The sequence below is a fragment of the Rattus norvegicus genome, chromosome 8 (genome assembly GCF_021556685.1).
Source record: "Rattus norvegicus strain SHRSP/BbbUtx chromosome 8, alternate assembly SHRSP_T2T, whole genome shotgun sequence".
NCBI lineage: Eukaryota > Metazoa > Chordata > Mammalia > Rodentia > Muridae > Rattus > Rattus norvegicus.
The window spans coordinates 74,661,083-74,682,104 of NC_141541.1; the positions used below are offsets into that span (position 1 = coordinate 74,661,083).

Consider the following 21,022-nt stretch of genomic DNA (forward strand, 5'->3'; position numbering starts at 1 on the left):
TTCTTTTGTAAAATTGTACATGTGAAAAGTGAACAGTGGCTCTCACAGGCCGAGTTGTCATTTGTACATACTCGAGTCAATTTAAAGTCATTTAGAGTTGTATCAAAAACAATATTTTATATAGGTAATTATGTTAATATCTTTGCCTACTATAACAAATTAAATACTGTAAAAGGGAAAAGGATTTACTTTGGTTTACGTGTATCAGTCCATCATTTTCTGGCTCCATTGCCTTGGCCTGGTCAGTCAAAACATTGTGGCACAGCAGAAACAGCCCACCTCATTTCAATATTGTATTTACTAGCTTAGACCAAGCCTTCAACGCAAGAGTCTTTGTGCAGAACAGTTCATATGCTACCCTCCAAGAACATAACAGTAGTATTACTAAATTTAGAATAAAATTTAATGTGATTTTTAAGATTAATATATATGCTATTTAAAGTATATATAATTTCTAGTATTGACTCTGTTATCATAGAAATAACATTTAGATGTCTTTTTATGTACATTGAGATTACATATATTTCAAAATGAATTAGCTGTATTTAAGATACTTTTCTTAATCATCTTCTCATTTTGAATTCTCTATCTTTAGAGAATGATTTAAAAGTTAAGTACCAAGCTGAGGATATGGCTGAATCAGTAAATTGTTTACCTGGCAAGTATGAGGCCCTGAGATCAGATCTCTAGTCCCATGTAAAAGCCAGGTGCTGCAGTACATGTCTTTAATCTTGGTGTTGAGGTTGCGGTAGGGGGCATCAATGGATCTCGGGAGTTCATTGGCCTATTTTGCCAAATTAGTGAACTCTAGATTCAGTGAAGGACCTTGTCTCCAAAAAAAAAAAAAAAAAAAAAAAAAAAAAGAAAGCAACTGAGGAAGACCCTGGTCATCAACCTCTGCTTTCCACACACACGTAGACCCACACCCCCACATGCACACACATGAACACATGAATAATATCAAATACACAGTTTAATGTCTTCATATCAAGAGGAAATGAACTAAACTCAGAACTAGACTTTATTGAATTAAAACATTTGTTTAGCTTCATTGCTCTTCGTTTGGTTGGATTTCTTTCTAAAATAAAGCAAATTACTCACAAATAACAAAACAACGTGAAAAACAAAACAAAACAAAAGACCCTGGAAACCCAGTTGCTATACTTTTAAATCAAGGAAGCTGTTTTGTTTTGTTCTTCCCAACTAGGTCTTGTTTTTTGTTTTTGATTATGTATAGAAATTTCATTATAAGGCTGTTGGATGCTTTTCTTATGCTTCCTTCTAGACAAGTTGTTGCATGGCACAGACCTTATTGTGTAGATCTTGAAGAGAGTACCTTCTCACATCTGCGGTCTTTTCTTGAGAGATACTGTGATAAAATAAACAGTGAAATCCCCCCACTTCCTTTCCCATCATCTAGGTAAGTTGTAGATACCTATGCATGCATATATATTAATTACTCTTTTCAAACTTTTATTTATTCTTTTTTGTTTTTCTCCAAATTACATGAGTCTTCTTTGAAAGCTAGAAAAGAACCAAGCTTATTAATAACTTTGTAGTTTTTAAAGGTTATATATAATTTCTTAAATGATGTCTTAAAATTTATCATTGGTCATCACTTGACAATTTTTAAAGAGAAAAACATGTTCCTTAAACTGTATATATATTTACTTTTATGCTTCAAAAATTCATACCAGCTTGTTTTTTCTTTCAGGGAACACCATAATTTTCTTAAGCTGTGCCTGAAGTTGCTTTCAAATCACCTTGCTCTGGCCCTTGCGGGAGGGGTAGCTACCAGTATTCTTGGGAGACAGGCAGGACCACTTCGAAATTTGCTCTTCAGGCTGATGGACTCAACTGTCCCAGATGAAATCCAAGAGGTGAGAAGAGAGTCTGTGGCCTGAAGCCATAGCTAGATGATAGATATATTCAGCAGTGCACTGTATACTAGCAATTGTAGGCTTTCCCTGTGTAGCTCTTGTCTGTCCTGGAACTCTGTAGACTAGGCTGACCTTGAACTCAAGACCCAGCTGCTTCTGCCTACTAAGTGCTGGATTAAAGGTGTGAGTCATCATGTTCTCAAACCCTCTGAAGTAAAAGTAGAGTTACATGCTTTCAGTTCTCACATGGTACTTTTAGACTTTTCATATATTGCTATTAGAAAGAGAAGATCTGGGCTGATCTTTTCCCTTTTGTCTGTTTTTTTGTTTTTGTTTTGCTTTTGGATATTAGGTGGTAATTGAAACACTCTCTGTGGGAGCAACCATGCTGTTACCTCCATTACGAGAACGGATGGAATTACTTCATTCTCTTTTACCCCAAGGACCTGATAGATGGGAAAGCTTATCCAAAGGACAGGTAAGCCTTTGCATGTAAATAAACCATTTACAGCACAGGAAATAGGACTGAGAAGAAAATAAAGCAAATCAAGTGCCAAAGGCTTGATAGTTGTGGTGCATCCTAGTTATTTGATGTTGTATGTTAGTGGAATTGTTGGACATCTGTTGTTGGACACAAATGATGCACACAACGATTTACTAAGTTACTTGGAGTCTGTTCTTAGAGTTATGATTCATTTTTCTAGTGTTGATGGTGTCAAGCCAGATCCCCTTATTTTATTTTAAATGCGGAGTTGAAATCTGTCTTAGGTTACTGCTGTTAGTCCCATGCCTAGAGGTGCTTATCTGAAAAAGAAAAGGTCATTAGCAAAAGCATTTGAGGTGTGAGTATGCTTATTTTTAATTTTTATTGTTTTAATGAAACAATAATGCTTAATTATTATTGTTTAATTAATATTATTGTTTAATGTTTAATGAAACAACTTGAAGATAAATGCTGGGCTGGAGAGATGGCTCAGAGGTTAAGAGCACTGACTGCTCTTCTAGAGGTCCTGAGTTCAATTCCCAGCAACCACATGGTGGCTCACAACCATCTGTAATGGAATCTCATGCCCACTTCTGGTGTATCTGAAGACAACTATAGTGTACTTATATATAATAAATGAATAAATCTTAAAAAAAAAAAAAGAAATGCTTTGCTGAGTTAAGTAGAAGAGTTAATTGTAAAGCTATAGATTTGAAGGGAAACATGGTATTTACTGGCAATATAATGTCCACAGATGCTTCCCAGTAAATATTTTGCATAGTTTAGATTACAAGTGATTCTTTCAAACATTAGAATAAGCAATTCTCATCAGTAATTTTTGTAGAATAACGTAAGTAAAATTTATCTATTGGAGTTTTCTATTGATGTCTACGTATAGTGCTTAAATTATTATGTACATTATTTTAGCTAGAATTTTAGCTGTTCATCCTAAAAGATGAGATTAAAAACCTGTTACATTTTCCAAAATGGTATTAACTGAATAATTTTTCCTATAATTATATACTTCTTGAACATTGTTTATCAAGCAAGTAGATAAATTAGCTTTGCTAGTATAAAAATTCTAATTTCTAAAATTTTTTTTCTCTTCTAGTACATGTTATCTGAGTTATATGTTTCTTTTTTATTGTTTAGAGAATGCAACTGGATATAATTCTGACAAGTTTACAGGATCATACACACGTAGCCTCCCTTCTTGGCTATAGCTCACCTTCTGATGCTGCTGACCTTTCGACTGTGTGCATGGGATATGGAAACCTGTCAGATCAGCCATATGGTCCTCAGACCTGCCATCCAGACACTCATCTGGCCGAAATTTTAATGAAGACTCTCTTAAGAAATTTAGGGTTTTATACGGTACCTTGCTTTTTCAATATATTAAGAAAAGAATAAAGGGGTAAGGATCTTTTTGGGCCAAAGTATTATAACACTTAAACAATATAAATTAAAATTTTAGATTCCCTTCTCCAAAGATGTCAGATCTGAAATACTGTGGTGTCCAAGTAATATCTAACCTAAAATTATAAAATGACATGTTAAAGTTTTATCAAGTGTTTCTCATGCAATAAAAAAGAATAAACATAAAAATAGTTTTCCAAACATACTTAAAATATAATCTTTATTATATGTTATTTTAGGATCAAGCATTTGGAGAGCTAGAAAAGAATAGTGATAAATATCTTCTTGGAACATCATCTTCAGAGAACAGTCAGCCTGCTCATCTTCATGAGCTACTGTGTTCATTACAGAAACAACTGCTTGCTTTTTGCCACATTAATAACATTACTGAGGTATGGATTCTGTGCTTTACATGATGCTCTACTAGGAACATACAACTCAGATAGTTGGGGATGTCATAATGTTTTTGTACTTTGGCTCTTCCAGAGTGGTGATTTAGGCATTTTGTTTGTTTGTTTGCAGAACTCAAGCAGTGTGGCATTGCTTCATAAACATCTTCAGCTCCTGCTGCCTCATGCCACAGACATCTACTCACGTTCTGCGAATTTGCTTAAAGAAAGTCCTTGGAATGGCAGTGTTGGAGAAAAATTAAGAGGTGAGTTTGGTGTTGGATTTCACATTTAACCAGTGGTTATAAAGTAAGAGTGATTGAACTTTCCCAAACCTTCAAGAGGGCCTGATAATCTCTGTGTAGAGGAGAAATGATCCTGAGTTTGGTTCGCATTTATTCATTGTTTGTTTTCATCTTGGTTCAGGGGTGACTTAACAGTGATTGATCTTAAAGGATTCTATTTATCTCAATAGATAAAAATTTAAAGGCATTAAGTGATATAAACTCAAACAGTTAATTTATGATATAAAGTAACATTTTTATCTATTGCATATTTGGGCAGTATTCTACCTCCCTTCCTTTTTTTCAAGACAGGGTCTTCTGCTGTAGTAATATGCTGTTCTTAATTTCAAAGCAATTCTTCTGACTTCCACATAGCTGAGGACTTTCCTTGGCACCAGAGCCTCTCTTGTTGCCTACTGAATATTTTCTTGGTTGTTGATCTCTGAAGTTTTTCTTTTCCCACCCCTACCCCCCCCAAAAAAAATAGAAGAAGAAGAAAAGAAAGAAATCAGCTGAGAAACCAAGACTATTATTTACTAGTCTGGTTTGACTGTTATGTATGCAATATAAATTTATTGTTCATTCAGACTGCGCTCACTTCTAAATGTTCTTCCTTTCCCTGAGTACAGTGCAGTAATGGAACAAATCCGATTGAAAAGTGATTCCCATAGTGAAAGGACAGATATTTTATGATCTTAATTTTAAAATTATTTTAATTTAAAAAAATATAAAAAGCTTGCCTTATGATTTGAACAAAGAGTTAATGAATTTGTCTACTCTCTTTCTAAACTGAAGAAGTATTTAGTTTTTTTTTTTAAGATTGTTTGAGGTAATTGATTTACGTTGCATTCTTGTTGTTCATAGATGTGATCTATGTGTCAGCTGCAGGCAGTATGCTCTGTCAGATTATCAACTCCCTACTGTTGCTCCCCGTGTCAGTGGCTCGTCCTTTATTGAGTTACCTCCTCGACCTCTTGCCACCTCTTGATTGCCTTAACAGACTCCTGCCAGCTGCTGCTCTTTTAGAAGACCAAGAATTACAGTGGCCTCTTCATGGTAAGTAGAGGCAATAAAAAGTTAAATAGTGTTCTTGAGAAAGGTTGTCCTTCTTTCATTTCTCAAGTAAAACAATACTGTGATCAAAAAGATACGATATCTTCTAAGAGTAAACAGTCTAAAGTGGGCCATTGACATGCAGTAGCTAAGAAAGCTGGTTATAGACATCACAGCAAGCATCTTTATGGTCAGTGGTTCTAAGGCTTTTGTTCTTCAGAGTATGAATGACTGAAAATAAGATGTGTCGTACAACAGTAGCAGAATTGTGTCATACTGTAGTCAGCATTACTTTTTTCCTTTGATGTATTGAAAATAATTCATTTATAATCAGTGGATCATTATATTTGATTTAAGCATTTTATGTCGTAAATATAAAAAATTATAAATTTAAATATATATTTGACAGTAACATTTCTTATTTTTGTTGGATATATAAATAACTGGTTGAATTTTAAAATGGAGATTGAGAAAGTATCTTTTTAGTGCATTTGATTTTAAACATGGCATTTTAATTCATTCTTGATTTATATAATGCTGTTGTTCTAAACAGTTGACAATACTTAGATTTGCAAAATATTATTGTTACCTATTGGAGTATTTGTGTTAAGGCAGTCAACATTAGAACATTACATCTTTCAAAACTAGTGAATTGTCTTTTCTTTTAAATCTCTGCTAGTAACTTCTTGTGTAACTGTAAGAAAGCCACTTGTTCAGTGCATAGAGTGTTTGTTTTCTTTTCTTTCTTTCTTTTCTCCTTTCTTCCTTCCTTCCTTCCTTCCTTTCTTTCTTTCTTTTTTTTAACTGGAAAGCATTGGACTCTGACAGGATAACGTTGAAGCTCTCTTGCTGGAATAGTGGTCAGTTCTGTTGACCATTGCATTGAAATGGTCAAAATATCAAATTCATGACTGCTGATATTAGTGTAGTGATTTGGCTTGATGTGGATAGTTTCAGGGTTATTTTTGCTTTAAAGTGTCTTAGAACTTTCTTGTGTTGGATGAGCTAACTATCCTATTCTGAATTTCTTTGGGTTGGTTCATGAACTTTTTTAAAGTTTTTCTTTTTGAAGCTGTTCTTGCCTAGTTTGCCAAATTAGTACTATATTTATATAGTATGAATTTGGAATCTTAATTCTTTTTTTCCTATTTTCTGAAATAATTTTTGTAAGGTAAAGATTATCTTTTATTGAAGTGCTAGAGGAATTTTTCTATGAAATTATGTGGCTTTTGTGGTTTTTTTACTGTGTATGTGCATGGATTGTGGGATTCTTTTCTTTCTAATCCATTTTAGAAATTGTAATTTTTCCAGAATATGTTATTTTGTTGGCTTTCAAGTTCATCGGTGTAAAAGTGATTGCATTCATTTGTGGTTTAAGAAATTTCCTATGTAAGCATTGTTATATTTCTTTTTATATCTATTTTTAAAATATATGGAGTCTGTTTTTCTTTATTAGTTTTACTAGACTTATTTATTAATTTTTTTCAAATATCCACCTTTTGGAATGCTTTTTTTCGCACCAGTGATTTTTGATTTCTGTTACCTTCACAGTTATAGTGTCTTGTGCATGTGAAGAACTTTTAGAAACAAACATCCAGTAAGAAAACTTGGGTCTGGATTTGTATGAGACAGTTCTGAGTTCAAACCAGAAGAGCATTAGCCAATAGTGTCACTTTTATTAATGAATTCTTGTTTGGTTTTGGAGAAACAGTCCCAAAGACTGACTAAAAATGATAAAATTTACTCTAGGTAGTATAATAGAATCCATTAAGATAAGTTTGCATGCGCTGATTTAGTATTTTTCTTAAAATTAGTAACTTTACAAAGGAAAAATTATTTGATAGCTTTACATGTCTGTGTACATTTTAAATTAGTCTAATAGATCAGGTAATTTGTATATAGAAAATACTGTGTTTTCCTTAAGAAAATATTTTCTTCAATATGTTATAGTTTCATAGGTTAGAGACAATGAGAAAGCTTTTAAAGTATAAAAATAACAGATAAAGACACAATTACCACTGATTTTCTCTTTAGGGGGGCCAGAAGTAATTGACCCAGCTGGGGTGCCATTACCTCAGCCAGCTCAATCTTGGGTATGGCTTGTGGATCTGGAAAGAACAATTGCTCTCCTCATTGGGCGATGTCTTGGTGGCATGCTTCAAGGCTCCCCTGTGTCTCCAGAGGAACAGGATACTGCATATTGGATGAAAACACCACTTTTCAGTGATGGTGTGGAAATGGACACCCCTCAGTTGGGTAATATGCTTCTCTGAAGCACGTGAAACACGTACTTCTTTGTTTCTTCTTGGAGATCTCTTACCTGAGTGTTGAATACAGAACTCATGCATTTTCCACATTAGTTTAAAAGAGGATCTCAAATTGTAATACACAGTTCACAGAACAATAGTTAAGTTCTGCAGCATGGTGTAGGGAATTGGGTCTCAACTTGTGAAGGTTGTGAACTACTAGTGTAGTGTATATGTGGATCTAGAAAAATGTTGAGCACTAGTTCTCAACCTTTGGAATGCTGCAACCCTTTTAATAGAGTTTTTCATGATGTAGTGACCCAGCCATAAAATTATTTCATTTCTACTTCATAAATGTAATTTTTTCTACTGTTATGAACCATAATGTAAATATCTGATATTCAGGATATTTGATATGTCATCCCCAAGGGGGTTGTGACCTATAGGTTGCAAACCACTGGTCTCCAGCCAACTTTGGTAGCTTAGCCCTGTAATCCCAGTACGTGAGAGGCTGAGTCAGGGGAAATGCTACAAGATCTGGTCCAAGCTATATAAGTTCCAGGCTCAGTTGGGCTACAATGAGAGACCCTCATTCAAAAAAGCCAGAAATACAGGTCTGGTCCTATTCTGTTATACTTTTCACTCATTTTGATCAAGTCATAGGAAAAGATATTTGTGTTCTAAAGCTTGGAGTTGGAAACCACTTCCCGGACTAGAATGCACTGGAAGAGTACCTATCAGGACTGAGCAATGTTGTCTTAGACAGGGTCACAATTGCTGCGATGGAGCAGCATGACCCAAAGCACTCTGGAGAGGAAAGGGCTTACTTGGCATATACTTCTAAACCATTGTTCATCACCCAAGAAGTCAGAGGATGACAGGACTTTGGAGCCAGGAGGAGTGCTGCTTACTTGACGGCTTACTCCCCATGACTTACTCAGCCTGCTTTCTCATAGAAATCAGGCAATCAGCCCTGGGGCAAACCCTCCCACGATGGACTGGGTCCCACCATATTAATCGCTAAGAAAATACACTACAGGCTTGCCTGTAGTCCAGTCTTTTGAAGGCAGTTTCTCAGTTGAGGTTCTCTCTTCTTAGATGACTTTAGCTTGTGTCAAGTTGACATAAAACTAGCCAGCACAGCCACTACCCATAGGTTTGAATGGCAGGTTTTATTCCTCCCTTTGTAGTTTCCTTTGGGAATTACCTTTCCTTCCATATCTCCCATCTCTTCTTTGTTGGCTCTTAGACTGAACACCAGATTTATTCAGTGTCCCAGTATGATCTAGTAGTTTTATCTAGGATTGGTGTCTCAATATCTCTTGGTCTCTAAATTTGATTCTTTGAAGTACTGAATAGGATTAGCTAACCTATATTAAGCCTAATTTTTGATATTTTTTCTAGTAAGAAAAATACTCAGACATACACAAAGTCAAGAGAGAGTGGGGGAAGAGAGGAAGTAAGAGGGAGCCCACAGGGTAGAAAGGGCTGGGGTGGACAGGGAGAAAGGGAGGGTAGAAAGAAAAAGAAAAGCTTTGCTTTGGGCAGGCACATATGGTGACTAAGAGCAAGGAGAACAGTTCCCATTCAAATAGAGCAAGTACCCATTGCTTCACTTTTGACTAGAAATTGATTTTGACTGTGACTAATGAGTGCTAGACTGATTGATCCTTGTGAAGCAGAGGAAGTTAATTTGTGGGATATTCAGGCAACAATTAGCAGGGTAAGATCCCAGCATTTTCAGCACTCATGCCTGTAGTAGTCCTAGTAATCCCTGGAGTAAGAAAGGTGTCTGTTGATCCATAAATACCTTTTAACTGGACTTAAGTATGAATAAAATAAACTTCAATTTTAATATTTTTTTAGTTTTTAAGAAATAAAATTGTGTAACTTAAGAAAAGATATTTGCAGTCCCCAGCCCCGAAAAAAGAAAAAAAAAAGAGATATTTGCCTCTGTAAAACTGAATGTATAATATTTTTATTATATTATGGGTTGAATTGCCTTTTGGTACTTGTCAAAACTCTGACAATCATTTTAGAATAGTGGAAGAAAAAAAGTGAAGTGATTTAGCTGTAGGTGTGCACATACTTAACATTGTAGTACTTGGGAGAAAGAGGATCAGCCCAGACAGTAGAGCAACACCCAAAAATATGTTTCCAAAAATATAATAATAATTCTGAATGCTAAAGATCCTGTAAAAATGGGGGTTTTGTTCATGGCATCTCTGATCCTTTTTGTATCAATCTTAACTGATTGTTTTCCTTTAAGTCTATTAAAGAAAAAAACATTTTATCATCTTTTCCTTAACTGATTGTTTTCCTTTAAGTCTATTAAAGAAAAAAACATTTTATCATCTTTTCCTGTGATTCTACTTTTTTCAAAAAGATACCATGTAATTTTACTACAATGGTTTTCAAGTTGTGCTTCATGTGTAGGACATTTTGCATCCCTGGCTCTCTTGCCAAAATGTCCCTTTCTTTCTTTTTTAAAGGGAGTTAGAGAGGTGATACTGCTTCCAACTAAAAAAAAAATCAAAGGTCTTCATTTTAGTAGTGTCTACCTTAGCCCCAAGTACATAATTTCATGTTTTGAGTATATAAGATCTTATTTGCAGTTACAAAATTTATGAAGTTTAAAATTGGAAGTGGCACACACCTTTAATCCCAGCAGCTGGGAGGCAAAGGCAGGAAGATCTCTTGAATTTGAGGTCAGGCTAGTCTACAGAGTGAGTTCCAGGACTGGCAGGGCTACATGGAGAAACCCTGTCTCAAATCATTAACACCAAAGAGAACTTGAGGACTGATGGGTCAAGATATAAAGTGTTTGCTGCTAGGACTGATAACTGAGCTTGATCACTAGGACCTACTTGGTGGAAGGAGAAAAGTGACTCCAACAAGTTGTCTTCTGACCACCACAAATGCTGTAGTACACACACACACACACACACACACACACACACACACACACACACACACACAAACATGCATGCGTGCATGCACAGGGATGATGGGGAAAGAGAAATAAGTAAATAGAATTATTAATTAAAATTTTTTTTAATAGATAAATGTATGAGCTGCCTGTTAGAAGTAGCTCTTTCAGGAAATGAAGAACAGAAGCCTTTTGATTACAAATTGCGGCCTGAAATTGCTGTCTACGTAGACTTGGCATTGGGTTGCTCTAAAGAGCCTGCCAGAAGCCTTTGGATCAGCATGCAGGACTATGCTGTCAGTAAAGGTAAGATAAAGAGGAGGAAGTGGATAGATATATAGCTAACTTACCTCACTAGTTCCGGTGTTTGTAGAGATAAAATATAATAGCCCGCCAGTTGCTTTTTCTGAGGAAAATGATTTCATATAAGTAACAGTTTGAAATAGTTATTTTCTGCTTGTGGAAAGTGGGTTGGGTTATTTGTCACATTTACATATATCCCATTTGAAGAAAGTAGATTGTGTTAAAGTTGGACTCTGTAAAAAACCATTTTATGAAAGTATTCAATGAGGCATTATGTTAGTGGATGTATATTTAGATGGCTAGGCTGTAAGCCTACTGAATATTTCTTTATATAAAAATTTTTGCCTATTCAGAGTGTTAATACCCATTTGAGATAATATATGCTATTAAATGTAATAGTGAAATAGTATACAAGTATATGGTAATATTTCCATTTCAATATTTTTTATTCAGTAGAATTAATTTTATGTGTAAATTTCAGACAATGTCCTTGTTTAATTCTTAGCTCCCCTGTTTGACAGTGACTCCATATTAAAGCTGGACATAGTAGCGCATACCTGTAATTCCAGCACTTTGGATGGGAAGCAGGAAGGCCAGTTTCAGATCAGCTTCTACTATACATAGTGAGTTTGAAGCTAATCTGGGTTACATGAAACCCTCTCTCAAAATAAGTACCCCAACCAGACAAACTCGGTCACCCATATTGTTGAGAGTCACATATATAGTCTCTATTTTTTTCCATGTTTTTTTTTTTCTTATTCTATCCTTAGTTTTCTTCTGTATCTTGGAATTCTCAGGTTTAAAAGATGGTTAGAGTAAATATGTCTTCACTTTTCTTTGGCTTTAATCTTTTATAAATAGAATGAACTGAGGTATATTATGTACATCTCTTTCTTTTAAAGACAGAATCTTAAGCTCAAGTCTGCCATCAAATCTCTTAGTCTTCTTGCCTTAGCTTCCTGAGTACTGAAATTACCAAATGTGCTATCATTCCTAGATCAGTTATTTAGACATTTAAACACAAGTGGAAAGATAGCTTGATAGCTAGTGATATGGCTCATGGTCAGTTGTGCAAAACCTGATGTCCTGAGTTCAGTCCCAGGGACCCACATGAGCACTGCAGTCTACTGTTTGCCCTTTATACCTATCATGGCACTCATACTCCAGAGTATACTCTATCCTCCCCTTTCCCATCCCCTCCCCTCTCCCCTCTCCCCTCTCCCCTCTCCCCTCTCCCCTCTCCCCTCTCCCCTCTCCCCTCTCCCCTCTCCCCTCTCCCCTCTCCCCTCTCCCCTCTCCCCTCTCCCCTCTCCCCTCTCCCCTCTCCCCTCTCCCCTCTCCCCTCTCCCCTCTCCCCTCTCCCCTCTCCTCTCTCCCCTCTCCCTTCTCTCTTTAACCTTTCCTTCTCCCCTTTCCTCTCCCCTTTCCCCTCTCATCTCCCCTCTTCCCTTTCTCTCAAGCAATGTAATTTTAAAAGAAAGAAATAGTACCATTGAAAATTTTGTCTCATCCAGGCATGGTAGTAACACCTCTATTTCCAACTACTTGGAAGAATAAGACAGAGTGACTGTTTTAGTCCATGAGTTCAGGACCAGCCTGGGCAACATAGGGAGACCTCCATCTTAAAAACAAGCAAACAGAGACAGTGAGACTTGCTACTAAGCCTGACAACTTGATTTTAATCTTAAAGACCTATATGATGCAAATTGTTCTCTGGTCCACACACATGTATACTATAGCATTGGCCCCTGTCCACACAGATAGATAAATAAATGTGATGAAAAGGGTTCTTAAAAAAGCACACAAATAAAGTAGCTGTAGATCATTCATTTTGATTATTTTTGACCATTTATTCTGTTATGTTGATTCCTATCCAGAGATGAAAGGTAAAGTAATAAGAAAAATTTTACTCATCTAATATCATTTTTGATATTCAAATATTCTGTGTCATTATCTAGTTAGGTTTAAATTTCTTTTTGAAAAGTTTATTGTGTGTGTATTAGTGGGTGCAGGTCTGCTGTGCCATGGTGCACGCTTGGAGTTGAGAAAGTAACTTTCGGGGAGTCAGTTCTCTCCTCCCTCCTTGGGTTTGGAAGGTTGAACTCAAGTTATTAACCTTAGACAGCAAGTACTTTTCCTGCTGAACCATTTTACCAGCCCATAATTAACTTTATATCATAATATCATTTGTTATATTGGAATGAGAACTTTTAAAACCAACATAAACACTTAAGGTAAATACAATATGCTATATTCTTGATAGTTTAGTGTGGACTTCATGTTTAATTGTAAAAATTAATAAACATTCTGTGATGTTTGATATTAATTAATATAGCTTCAATGACTTATTTATGAACTCATTACTTTAAAAACTTAAAAGCAGGATAATGCATGCTAGATTTGAAACAGCACAGAGTATTACTGTATTTTGTTCTGTAAGTTGAAAATTAGCATCCTTAAACTAGAGTTCTGTTTAATTATGTCATAACAGTTTTCGGATGGTAACCAGGTCTCTGGAACAGGTAACTCCTTGAGAATCTGATGTGGATAAATTCTGAATGCACGTATACAGTACACATGGTTGTTACAAAAGTCTCTGTGGACTATTAAGTTTTATATAAAGTTAGGCATATTTGCATTGTCAGTTTTTTCACCTATAGAGTAGTTAAGTCTGGATTTATATTTTTAACCTACACATGGAAATAAAGTGAAAAATTAATGTATAGCATTTTATCTTTTGGGAAAGGAGTTAAGAACAAGTAAAACTAAATTGGGGCTTAATATTTTCCAAGGATACTTTTTGTTTGGTTTTGCTTTGAAGTACAATTATTATTTGGTAATCTGTCAGATGAGTAGACATCACTCTGGGAATAGGGAGGACCCTCCCCCCCAATTGAATCTGCTGAATTTTCTTTATTTTAAGAATATATGCTCTATCTAGTATAATGTGCTCCATGGTCTGCCAACATAGAATTAAAGAATGGGGGCGGGGGACCATCTGACTAATTTTCTTTATCTAATGCTGTGGTTTGAGTTTTCAATTATATATATTCATTTCTGTCCAGATATTTTTAATTGCCCAGATGTTCTTATACTCTTGCAGGATCTACTTTTATGGCTTAAAATAATATATACATACCATATACATATATACATAATTTTATATATGTATGCCTAATTCAATAGTGCATTCAGTTTTTAGACTGCTTAATGTGTTCAGATCTAGACTTTGATTCCAGTTCCGTTCCCACAAAACATGTGTGCTTTTCCATTCCCTCTATATTCTGATACATTTAAATTTTTTTGACTTCAAATTTTGACAATACTTTCAGAATTTATGTGAACTCTGACAACTTCTCACTACTTGAATTGTTTCTACCCTGGTTTGATCACCATTATTGCTTATTGCATTTATGAATCCTGCTTTTACTACATGTATAATAATAGTAAGTTCTCCATCCAAGAGGTAGAGCCTTTTAAAATATGAGCCAGATCATGCCATTTCTGTGTTCAAAGATCTGTATACTGTTTCCCATTTTCAAAGTCATATGTAAAGGCTTTGCACTGGTTTGCAAGATAAGTTATAATCAAATTCACTACCAGCTCTCTAATGTCGTCTACTACCACTCTTATACATGGACCTTTGCTCCAGCAATTCTGACCTCTTGAATCCTCAAACTATGTTCTTATCACATGGTTATCCTAGTGATGTTCTGTACCCATGAGGTTTCTTTCCTTGCTTCACTTAGATCTCTTTTCAAATCAGAAAGCTGATCAGAGCACCTGAATGAAATAGAAATTATACAGCACAGTTCCCAGGCTCTTTCTTTTTTTTCTCTCCTTAGCCCTTGCCTGTTGTATTCATTTACTGTCTTTTGCATCTCCATACCCCATACCAAGATTCACATTCTGTGAGATCAGAGTCATAGTTCAAAACTGTATCTACAGCACCTGAATCAGTATTTGTGCATTTGTCAAGTAGTTGCACAAAATGTCAGTGAAATTGAGGTGTTGGGGAACAAAAGCTATTAATATTACCTCAGAACTGTATGCTGAGTCCTTTTAAATGTCATTTATTTTCAGATTGGGACAGCGCAACTTTAAGTAATGAGTCACTCTTGGATACTGTGTCTAGATTTGTTCTTGCAGCCCTCCTCAAACATACAAACTTACTTAGTCAAGCATGTGGAGAAAGCCGGCAAGTAACTTAAAAACTATCCTCAGACAAATATTTGCTCTCATGATGTTAGAAATTAGGTAACTTTTCTATTTTGGTTCTTTATTTAGATACCAACCTGGTAAAAGCTTATCAGAAGTGTATCGTTGTGTATACAAAGTTCGAAGTCGTTTACTTGCTTGCAAGAACCTTGAACTTATTCAAACCAGGTCATCATCACGAGACAGATGGGTAAAGTTGGAAATCAATTAATTTCTATGTTTTCCTGCAAGCTTGTCGGAGGTGGCCCCACAATTTATGAAAAACATGCCTTGATTGGTGCGAATGTTCAAAACATGCTAGCATGTTTTCTAGTGAAACGTATTGGAAGAATAAAAGTGTTGGGGTTTATATACCTCATTTTTATCAAACCCAATAGGGCTGCTAGGTAATAGCCTGCATAGATGATCATTACAAACTGGCTTAGTCATATCGTGGGTAATAAATAGTCTCCTTTTTTTATTGATTGAGTTACATTGGAATTACCCTGTTTAACTTGTGATGCCAGAAATTATCAGAGATATTACCATATACCTCAGATTGATTAAAAAATGCAACAGTCATACAAGAACTGAAAATGATTACATATTCTGTGTAGAGAAAGGTAAAAAAAGATCAAGGTTATAAACAATGTAGCAGTCCTATAGTTATAGTTGAACATTCTGAAAGTGAAGATGGAGGATGATCAAGGAATAAATATGGGAACAAATAGATGATTTTGAAAGGGCTTGGTGATTCTGATAGCACAACCCTGTAATAATAGAAACAAACCCAAGAACATCCTCTTCCCAGTGCTTCCTTTAAAACTGGGAAGCATCAGAGCCTTTGCTCTTTGTGATTTAGTTCCTAAGCATAAACAACAGACAAGACTTCAGCATGTCTTAGTATTTATGTACTAGTATTCAGCAAGGCTTAGTATTTTATGAGTATGGATATTTGAGAGTGACCTTAAATGTTCAGAAGAAATATTAATTTATTAATTTTCAAAGCTCCAATTTGAAACTCATGTATATGAAAGTGAATATGTGTGACATATGGACCTCACTGTTAAATATTTGTATATTGTGAAATTTCTAAGTGTTTGTATATTGTAACACCTCTAAATTTACTGGTCATGAATCACAGACATCCTTTATTATGATTGTAATTGAAAGCTTTCATTTGTTCTTTGTATTGAAATTTATGAGATGAATTATTTAGTTATATTGTAGACTTTTCTAAGTCTAGATAATTGTTGGGTAGCATGGCCACCATGGGAAACTACATTAACTGTTCTTACTAGATCTTGAACTTTAGGATTTTTATGGGTAGGAAGGAGGGCAAAGTTAAATTTTAAAAAGTGCTATCTTAAATTTAGAATTATTGATGATCTGGACTTAAAGTTACATGGTAGAGTACTTATTAAGCATGCGTAAGGCTTTGAGTTTGAACCCTCGTACTGTTCCCACAAGCATTTATTTGTATAGAGTAATAACATAGAGAACTTTAAAGGAACAATAGGGTCAAATAATCACCTTTTGCTGGCCATAATGGCACACGCCTTTAATTCTAACACTCGGAGGCAGAAACAAGTGGTTCTCTGAGTTAACGACTACCCTGGCATACATAGTGAGTTCCAGCATAGCTGGGGCTGAACAGAGAGACCCTATCTCAAACCAACTAACTTAACAAATGATAACAAAAAACCCAAAACCAAATAACAAAAATCACCTTTTGTGTTTGTATAATGTTGTAACTTACATTGTAGCTTTGTAGTTTATAGCCAAACACAAAGTAAATATCAATCATTCTATAGCATGACATTTCAATGGAAATACCAGGCAAGAAAGAACATATGTCTGTTTGTATATATGTGCATATAGTCTGTGTAATCTTTGCAAATAACCAGTGTATCATTTGTAAAGCTTATGAGTTATTATTAATATCAGAAGTATTTTCTGATATTAATATAAACACATTATATTTTATTAACATAAAAATTTAGGTTTCTTGAAAACTTTTTTCCCCATTCTCAACACCAGAAGTTTATTTTAAATATATAAATGACAGGAAAGGGGGATAGCCACTTTCAGGATGGTAGAATGCATATGTACTTTTCTACCCAGCTTATTATGTGAAATTAAATGCTAGCATTGCTTTATGTGATGTGCACAAAGCAGAGATTGTGCGGAACTTCAAATAGGCACACACTTGGATTTTAGTTATGCCACTGTGATGATCCCCTGTTCTTATGGTGACAGTATGGTGGTGAATTATGGGAAGCAAGTTTTGCCTTTGCATATGGTGTCACAGATTTAGTCAGTGTAGTTTCCTTATCATTTCTTTAAGATCTCAGACAACCAAGACTCTGCAGATGTTGATCCTCAAGAGCATTCCTTTACCCGGACCATTGATGAAGAAGCTGAAATGGAAGAGCTGGCAGAGAGAGACAGGGAGGATGGCCACCCAGAGGCAGAAGATGAGGAAGAGGAACGGGAGCATGAAGTACTGACTGCTGGCAGTGAGTACATTCTTCTTACTTGAGCTGTGAAGGTCACCTGCAGGGAAACGGGGAAAGAGTGTCTATGTAGTGTTTCTAAAAGCACCTGACACTGTACCAGAGATGGAAGTTTGCCTTAGCCAACATTATGGGGGGCTTTCGAAACCAGGTAGTGTCACTCTGATGCTTTTGTATTGCATGTTCTGGTTTGAAAAGCCCTCAAAGCATGTCAGTTTTCATCAAGCTGGAGACCTCTTTGTGGGAAAAGAACCCCAAATTATGTTTTATATGTAGAACTTTCAAAATTGTAAATTTTGAAACTACACATTATTTCAGTATGTATAAGAGATAAAAGCAATGGTAGAACAATGATATGAGAATAACTTTGGGTGGGTAGTTGACACTTTTTATACTCTATATTCTAAACCTCGGGATAATTTTTCAAAAATAGTTATTTATATGTTTAAAGAGCATTATCAAAGCTTTTGAAGTCTTTATCAGTTTCTTAAGTGGTTTGGGTATTTTACATTGACATGCGCACTTAATTTGTAGCCTACAGCCTCATTGCCAGCTATGCATTTGGTTTTGACATTATTTGTGTATATTTTCAACTTACAAGAAGGTGGCACTGGGATTAAATTTAGGCCTTAAAAATAAGGCAAGCACCGTACCATTGATATATGTGCCATAGTTTTATTATACATTTAACTGCTTTCTTTGTATTTCTAAAAATTATTTTGAGTGTCTCAAAGAAAACTAAAAAGAATTTACACAACCATAAAAAGATAAGGTGGAATAAAGGAATTCTCAGATAGGGAGGTTGATTAGTAGAAATTTGCAAGCTAAACTGAGAATTTTCATAGCTAAATAAAAAAATCTTTCAAAAGCTGAAAAAGAGGTCAGAGAGGACAACATAGTAACACAGTATTGACTTTCTTTTTCAATAAAACAAAACATAATAGACATTTGGGGAATAGTAATGTATAAATTTGCTATGACATGTGAGCATCTGTGATGCATTGAGCATGGTGTCCATGGTTTCAAATAGAGTGATTCATAGTTCTTATAGTCGTCTTCAAATTCTAATAATGTTTGATTGTAAAGATGGGTAAATTGAGGCTTAAAGAGACAGAATTATAGGGTTGGGGATTTAGCTCAGTGGTAGAGCGCTTGCCTAGCAAGCGCAAGGCCATGGGTTCGGTCCCCAGCTCCGAAAAAAAAAAAAAAAAAAAAAAAAAAGAAAAGAAAAAAAAAAAAAAAAGAGACAGAATTATGTATCTAAAGCCACAGTTAGTAACAGCTTGAATGAAAACCAGTTCTGGAAATTGTAGTATCTGGTGGGTAGATAACTTTTACTGCCTTCTGCCTCTGGATTCTTGAGGGTTTGTTGCTTTAATGTTCCAGAAGTGAGGAACGTTTTACAGCATAATGAAAAATTGTATTCTCTAAATGTAAAGGTCCAATGTGAATTTAAAGGACAGAATGGCTCAGTGGGTAAAAGGTCATTCTGCTAAGCCTGGCAACCTGAGTTTGATCCCTAAAATCCACATGATGGAAGGAGAGAACCAACTCCTGCCAGTGGTTTCTGATCTCCATATATGTCTGCCTCCCCCAATACATAAATAAAATAATTGTAAAGAAACAAAGTCGTACACTTTTAAATAGTAATTTCCATATTAATGGATGAATCTAATGTTTTGCCAACTTTTTGCCAGAATTTCCAATTAAGAATACCACTTGTCCTCCAAATTTGAGTAAAAATCCTTTAGCTATTGTAAAATATTCACTATTATAATAGCAGCCTCAAAACCTTGCTGACTCTGTAGCATTGTATACTTGTGAGCAACATGGGCTGTGTCAAATGGACCTTCGTGATGATGAGGTCTTACCTGTGGAGGCAATCTTGCCCATCATAAACAGTTTCAGTTTTAGCAAACGCTAAGGTGGTTACTTTTTTTTAATGTGTTTAAGATACAGTCAAGTTCAGTTGTTAGAAATTATATAAACTCTGATAGGTAGGAAGAAGCTTTTCAATATTCATAAACTAAAATTTGTCTGTTTTCCTTGTAACCTGACATTTTTTCCATACAAAAGTATTAACATTTCAGAAATAAGCAAGTTTTTTGTTTTTGAAATGTAACCTAGAGAACAGCGGTTCTCAGCCTATGTATTGTAGTTCCTTTTGGGGCGTATCAAACGGCTTTCCAAGGGGGTCTTCTAAAACCATCCTACACATTAGGTATTTACATTATGATTTGTGACAGTAGCAAAATTACAGTAGCAATGAAAGCTATAGAGTGGCAATGAAAATAATTTTGTGGTTGGGGTCTCCACAGCATGAGGACCTGTTGTGTCACAGCATCAGGAGGGTGAGAACCACTGACCTCGAGCTTTATATTGGTCTTTAGAACCAGTTGCAGGATTTGTTAAAACATTGCTGGGCTCTATTAGTAGAGCTTCTGATTTAGAAAGTTTGGGTGGCCTAATATTTGCATTTGCACAGTTGCACAAATACTGTAGCTGCTGCTGGTCTGAGACTACACTTTGGAAAACTGGCCTAACTCACTAGGAAGATTTGAAATCCTGGAGAAGGGGACCCACTCTGTCATTCTTTAATTCTTATGTGACCTTTTTTACTAGATAAAGGAATCACACTAATACAAAAGCTGATTAACAAATTGCACATAGTTTTCATATGCACATGCGTATGTACATGGAGATCCTCACAAAATGATTTTTTGTGAATCTTTGAAAAGAAACAACTAAAACTTGATGTTTTTATAATTTGTCAATAATGAACAATTAATTTAAGAAATGACAGGACAGGACCTAGAATAGGGGAAAATTCCAAGGATGTTAATAAGGAAATTTGGGAAGCAGGGTAGGTGGTCACGTTGGAGAGTTTGCTTAGACTGACTTGACAGTCCTATTAGCAGTCTTTGGTGATTGAGGGTGCTTTCTAGCCTTGATCTTCAAAGGATGTCTCCTCTCAAAAGAGTCCACATGACTTCCTTCATGGATGAAGGCAGGCCCTTTCCAAAGTCACAGATCTCATGTGATTACACCTAAGCAGTCAGTTTTCTAATTTGACATGTCTTAAGATGGCACAGCTTTAACTCTTTCAAAGTGGAACTATCCAAATCCAAATTCTCTGATGCACATACGTGTTTCCTGTTGCAGTTTTTATAAAAAGTATGACATTTGCTGTAACTTTCTTACTATGCTGTATTTCTTGTCTAAAAACTGATTTTTCCCGGTTTCAATAAGTTTTAGTTCAACTTTTTTGACTATTTTACTTTCTTTGCTTTTCTCTCCCCATGTGTTAAGACCTTGTTTTTGTGTT

The 21,022-nt window shown here is 35.4% G+C and overlaps 1 protein-coding gene across 17 annotated transcripts in view; it reads left to right on the top strand.

Moving 5' to 3' along the window:
• Positions 1–21,022, top strand: part of Herc1 (HECT and RLD domain containing E3 ubiquitin protein ligase family member 1) — a 168,981-nt gene that overhangs the window by 47,273 nt on the left and 100,686 nt on the right. For 14 of the 17 annotated variants that reach the window (XM_087562106.1, NM_001420916.1, XM_087562109.1 and 11 more), the window contains exons 11-22: positions 1,286–1,420; positions 1,715–1,880; positions 2,233–2,358; positions 3,517–3,738; positions 4,020–4,172; positions 4,303–4,435; positions 5,318–5,509; positions 7,541–7,762; positions 10,814–10,987; positions 15,068–15,182; positions 15,272–15,392; positions 17,529–17,700. In XM_087562106.1, coding sequence (XP_087418232.1) covers positions 1,286–1,420; positions 1,715–1,880; positions 2,233–2,358; positions 3,517–3,738; positions 4,020–4,172; positions 4,303–4,435; positions 5,318–5,509; positions 7,541–7,762; positions 10,814–10,987; positions 15,068–15,182; positions 15,272–15,392; positions 17,529–17,700 — 1,931 coding nt within the window. Of the gene's footprint in view, positions 1–1,285; positions 1,421–1,714; positions 1,881–2,232; positions 2,359–3,516; positions 3,739–4,019; positions 4,173–4,302; positions 4,436–5,317; positions 5,510–7,540; positions 7,763–10,813; positions 10,988–15,067; positions 15,242–15,271; positions 15,393–17,528; positions 17,701–21,022 lie in introns of all 17 variants that reach the window. The other 3 variants (XM_087562124.1, XM_087562122.1, XM_087562123.1) reach the window with 1 other exon arrangement.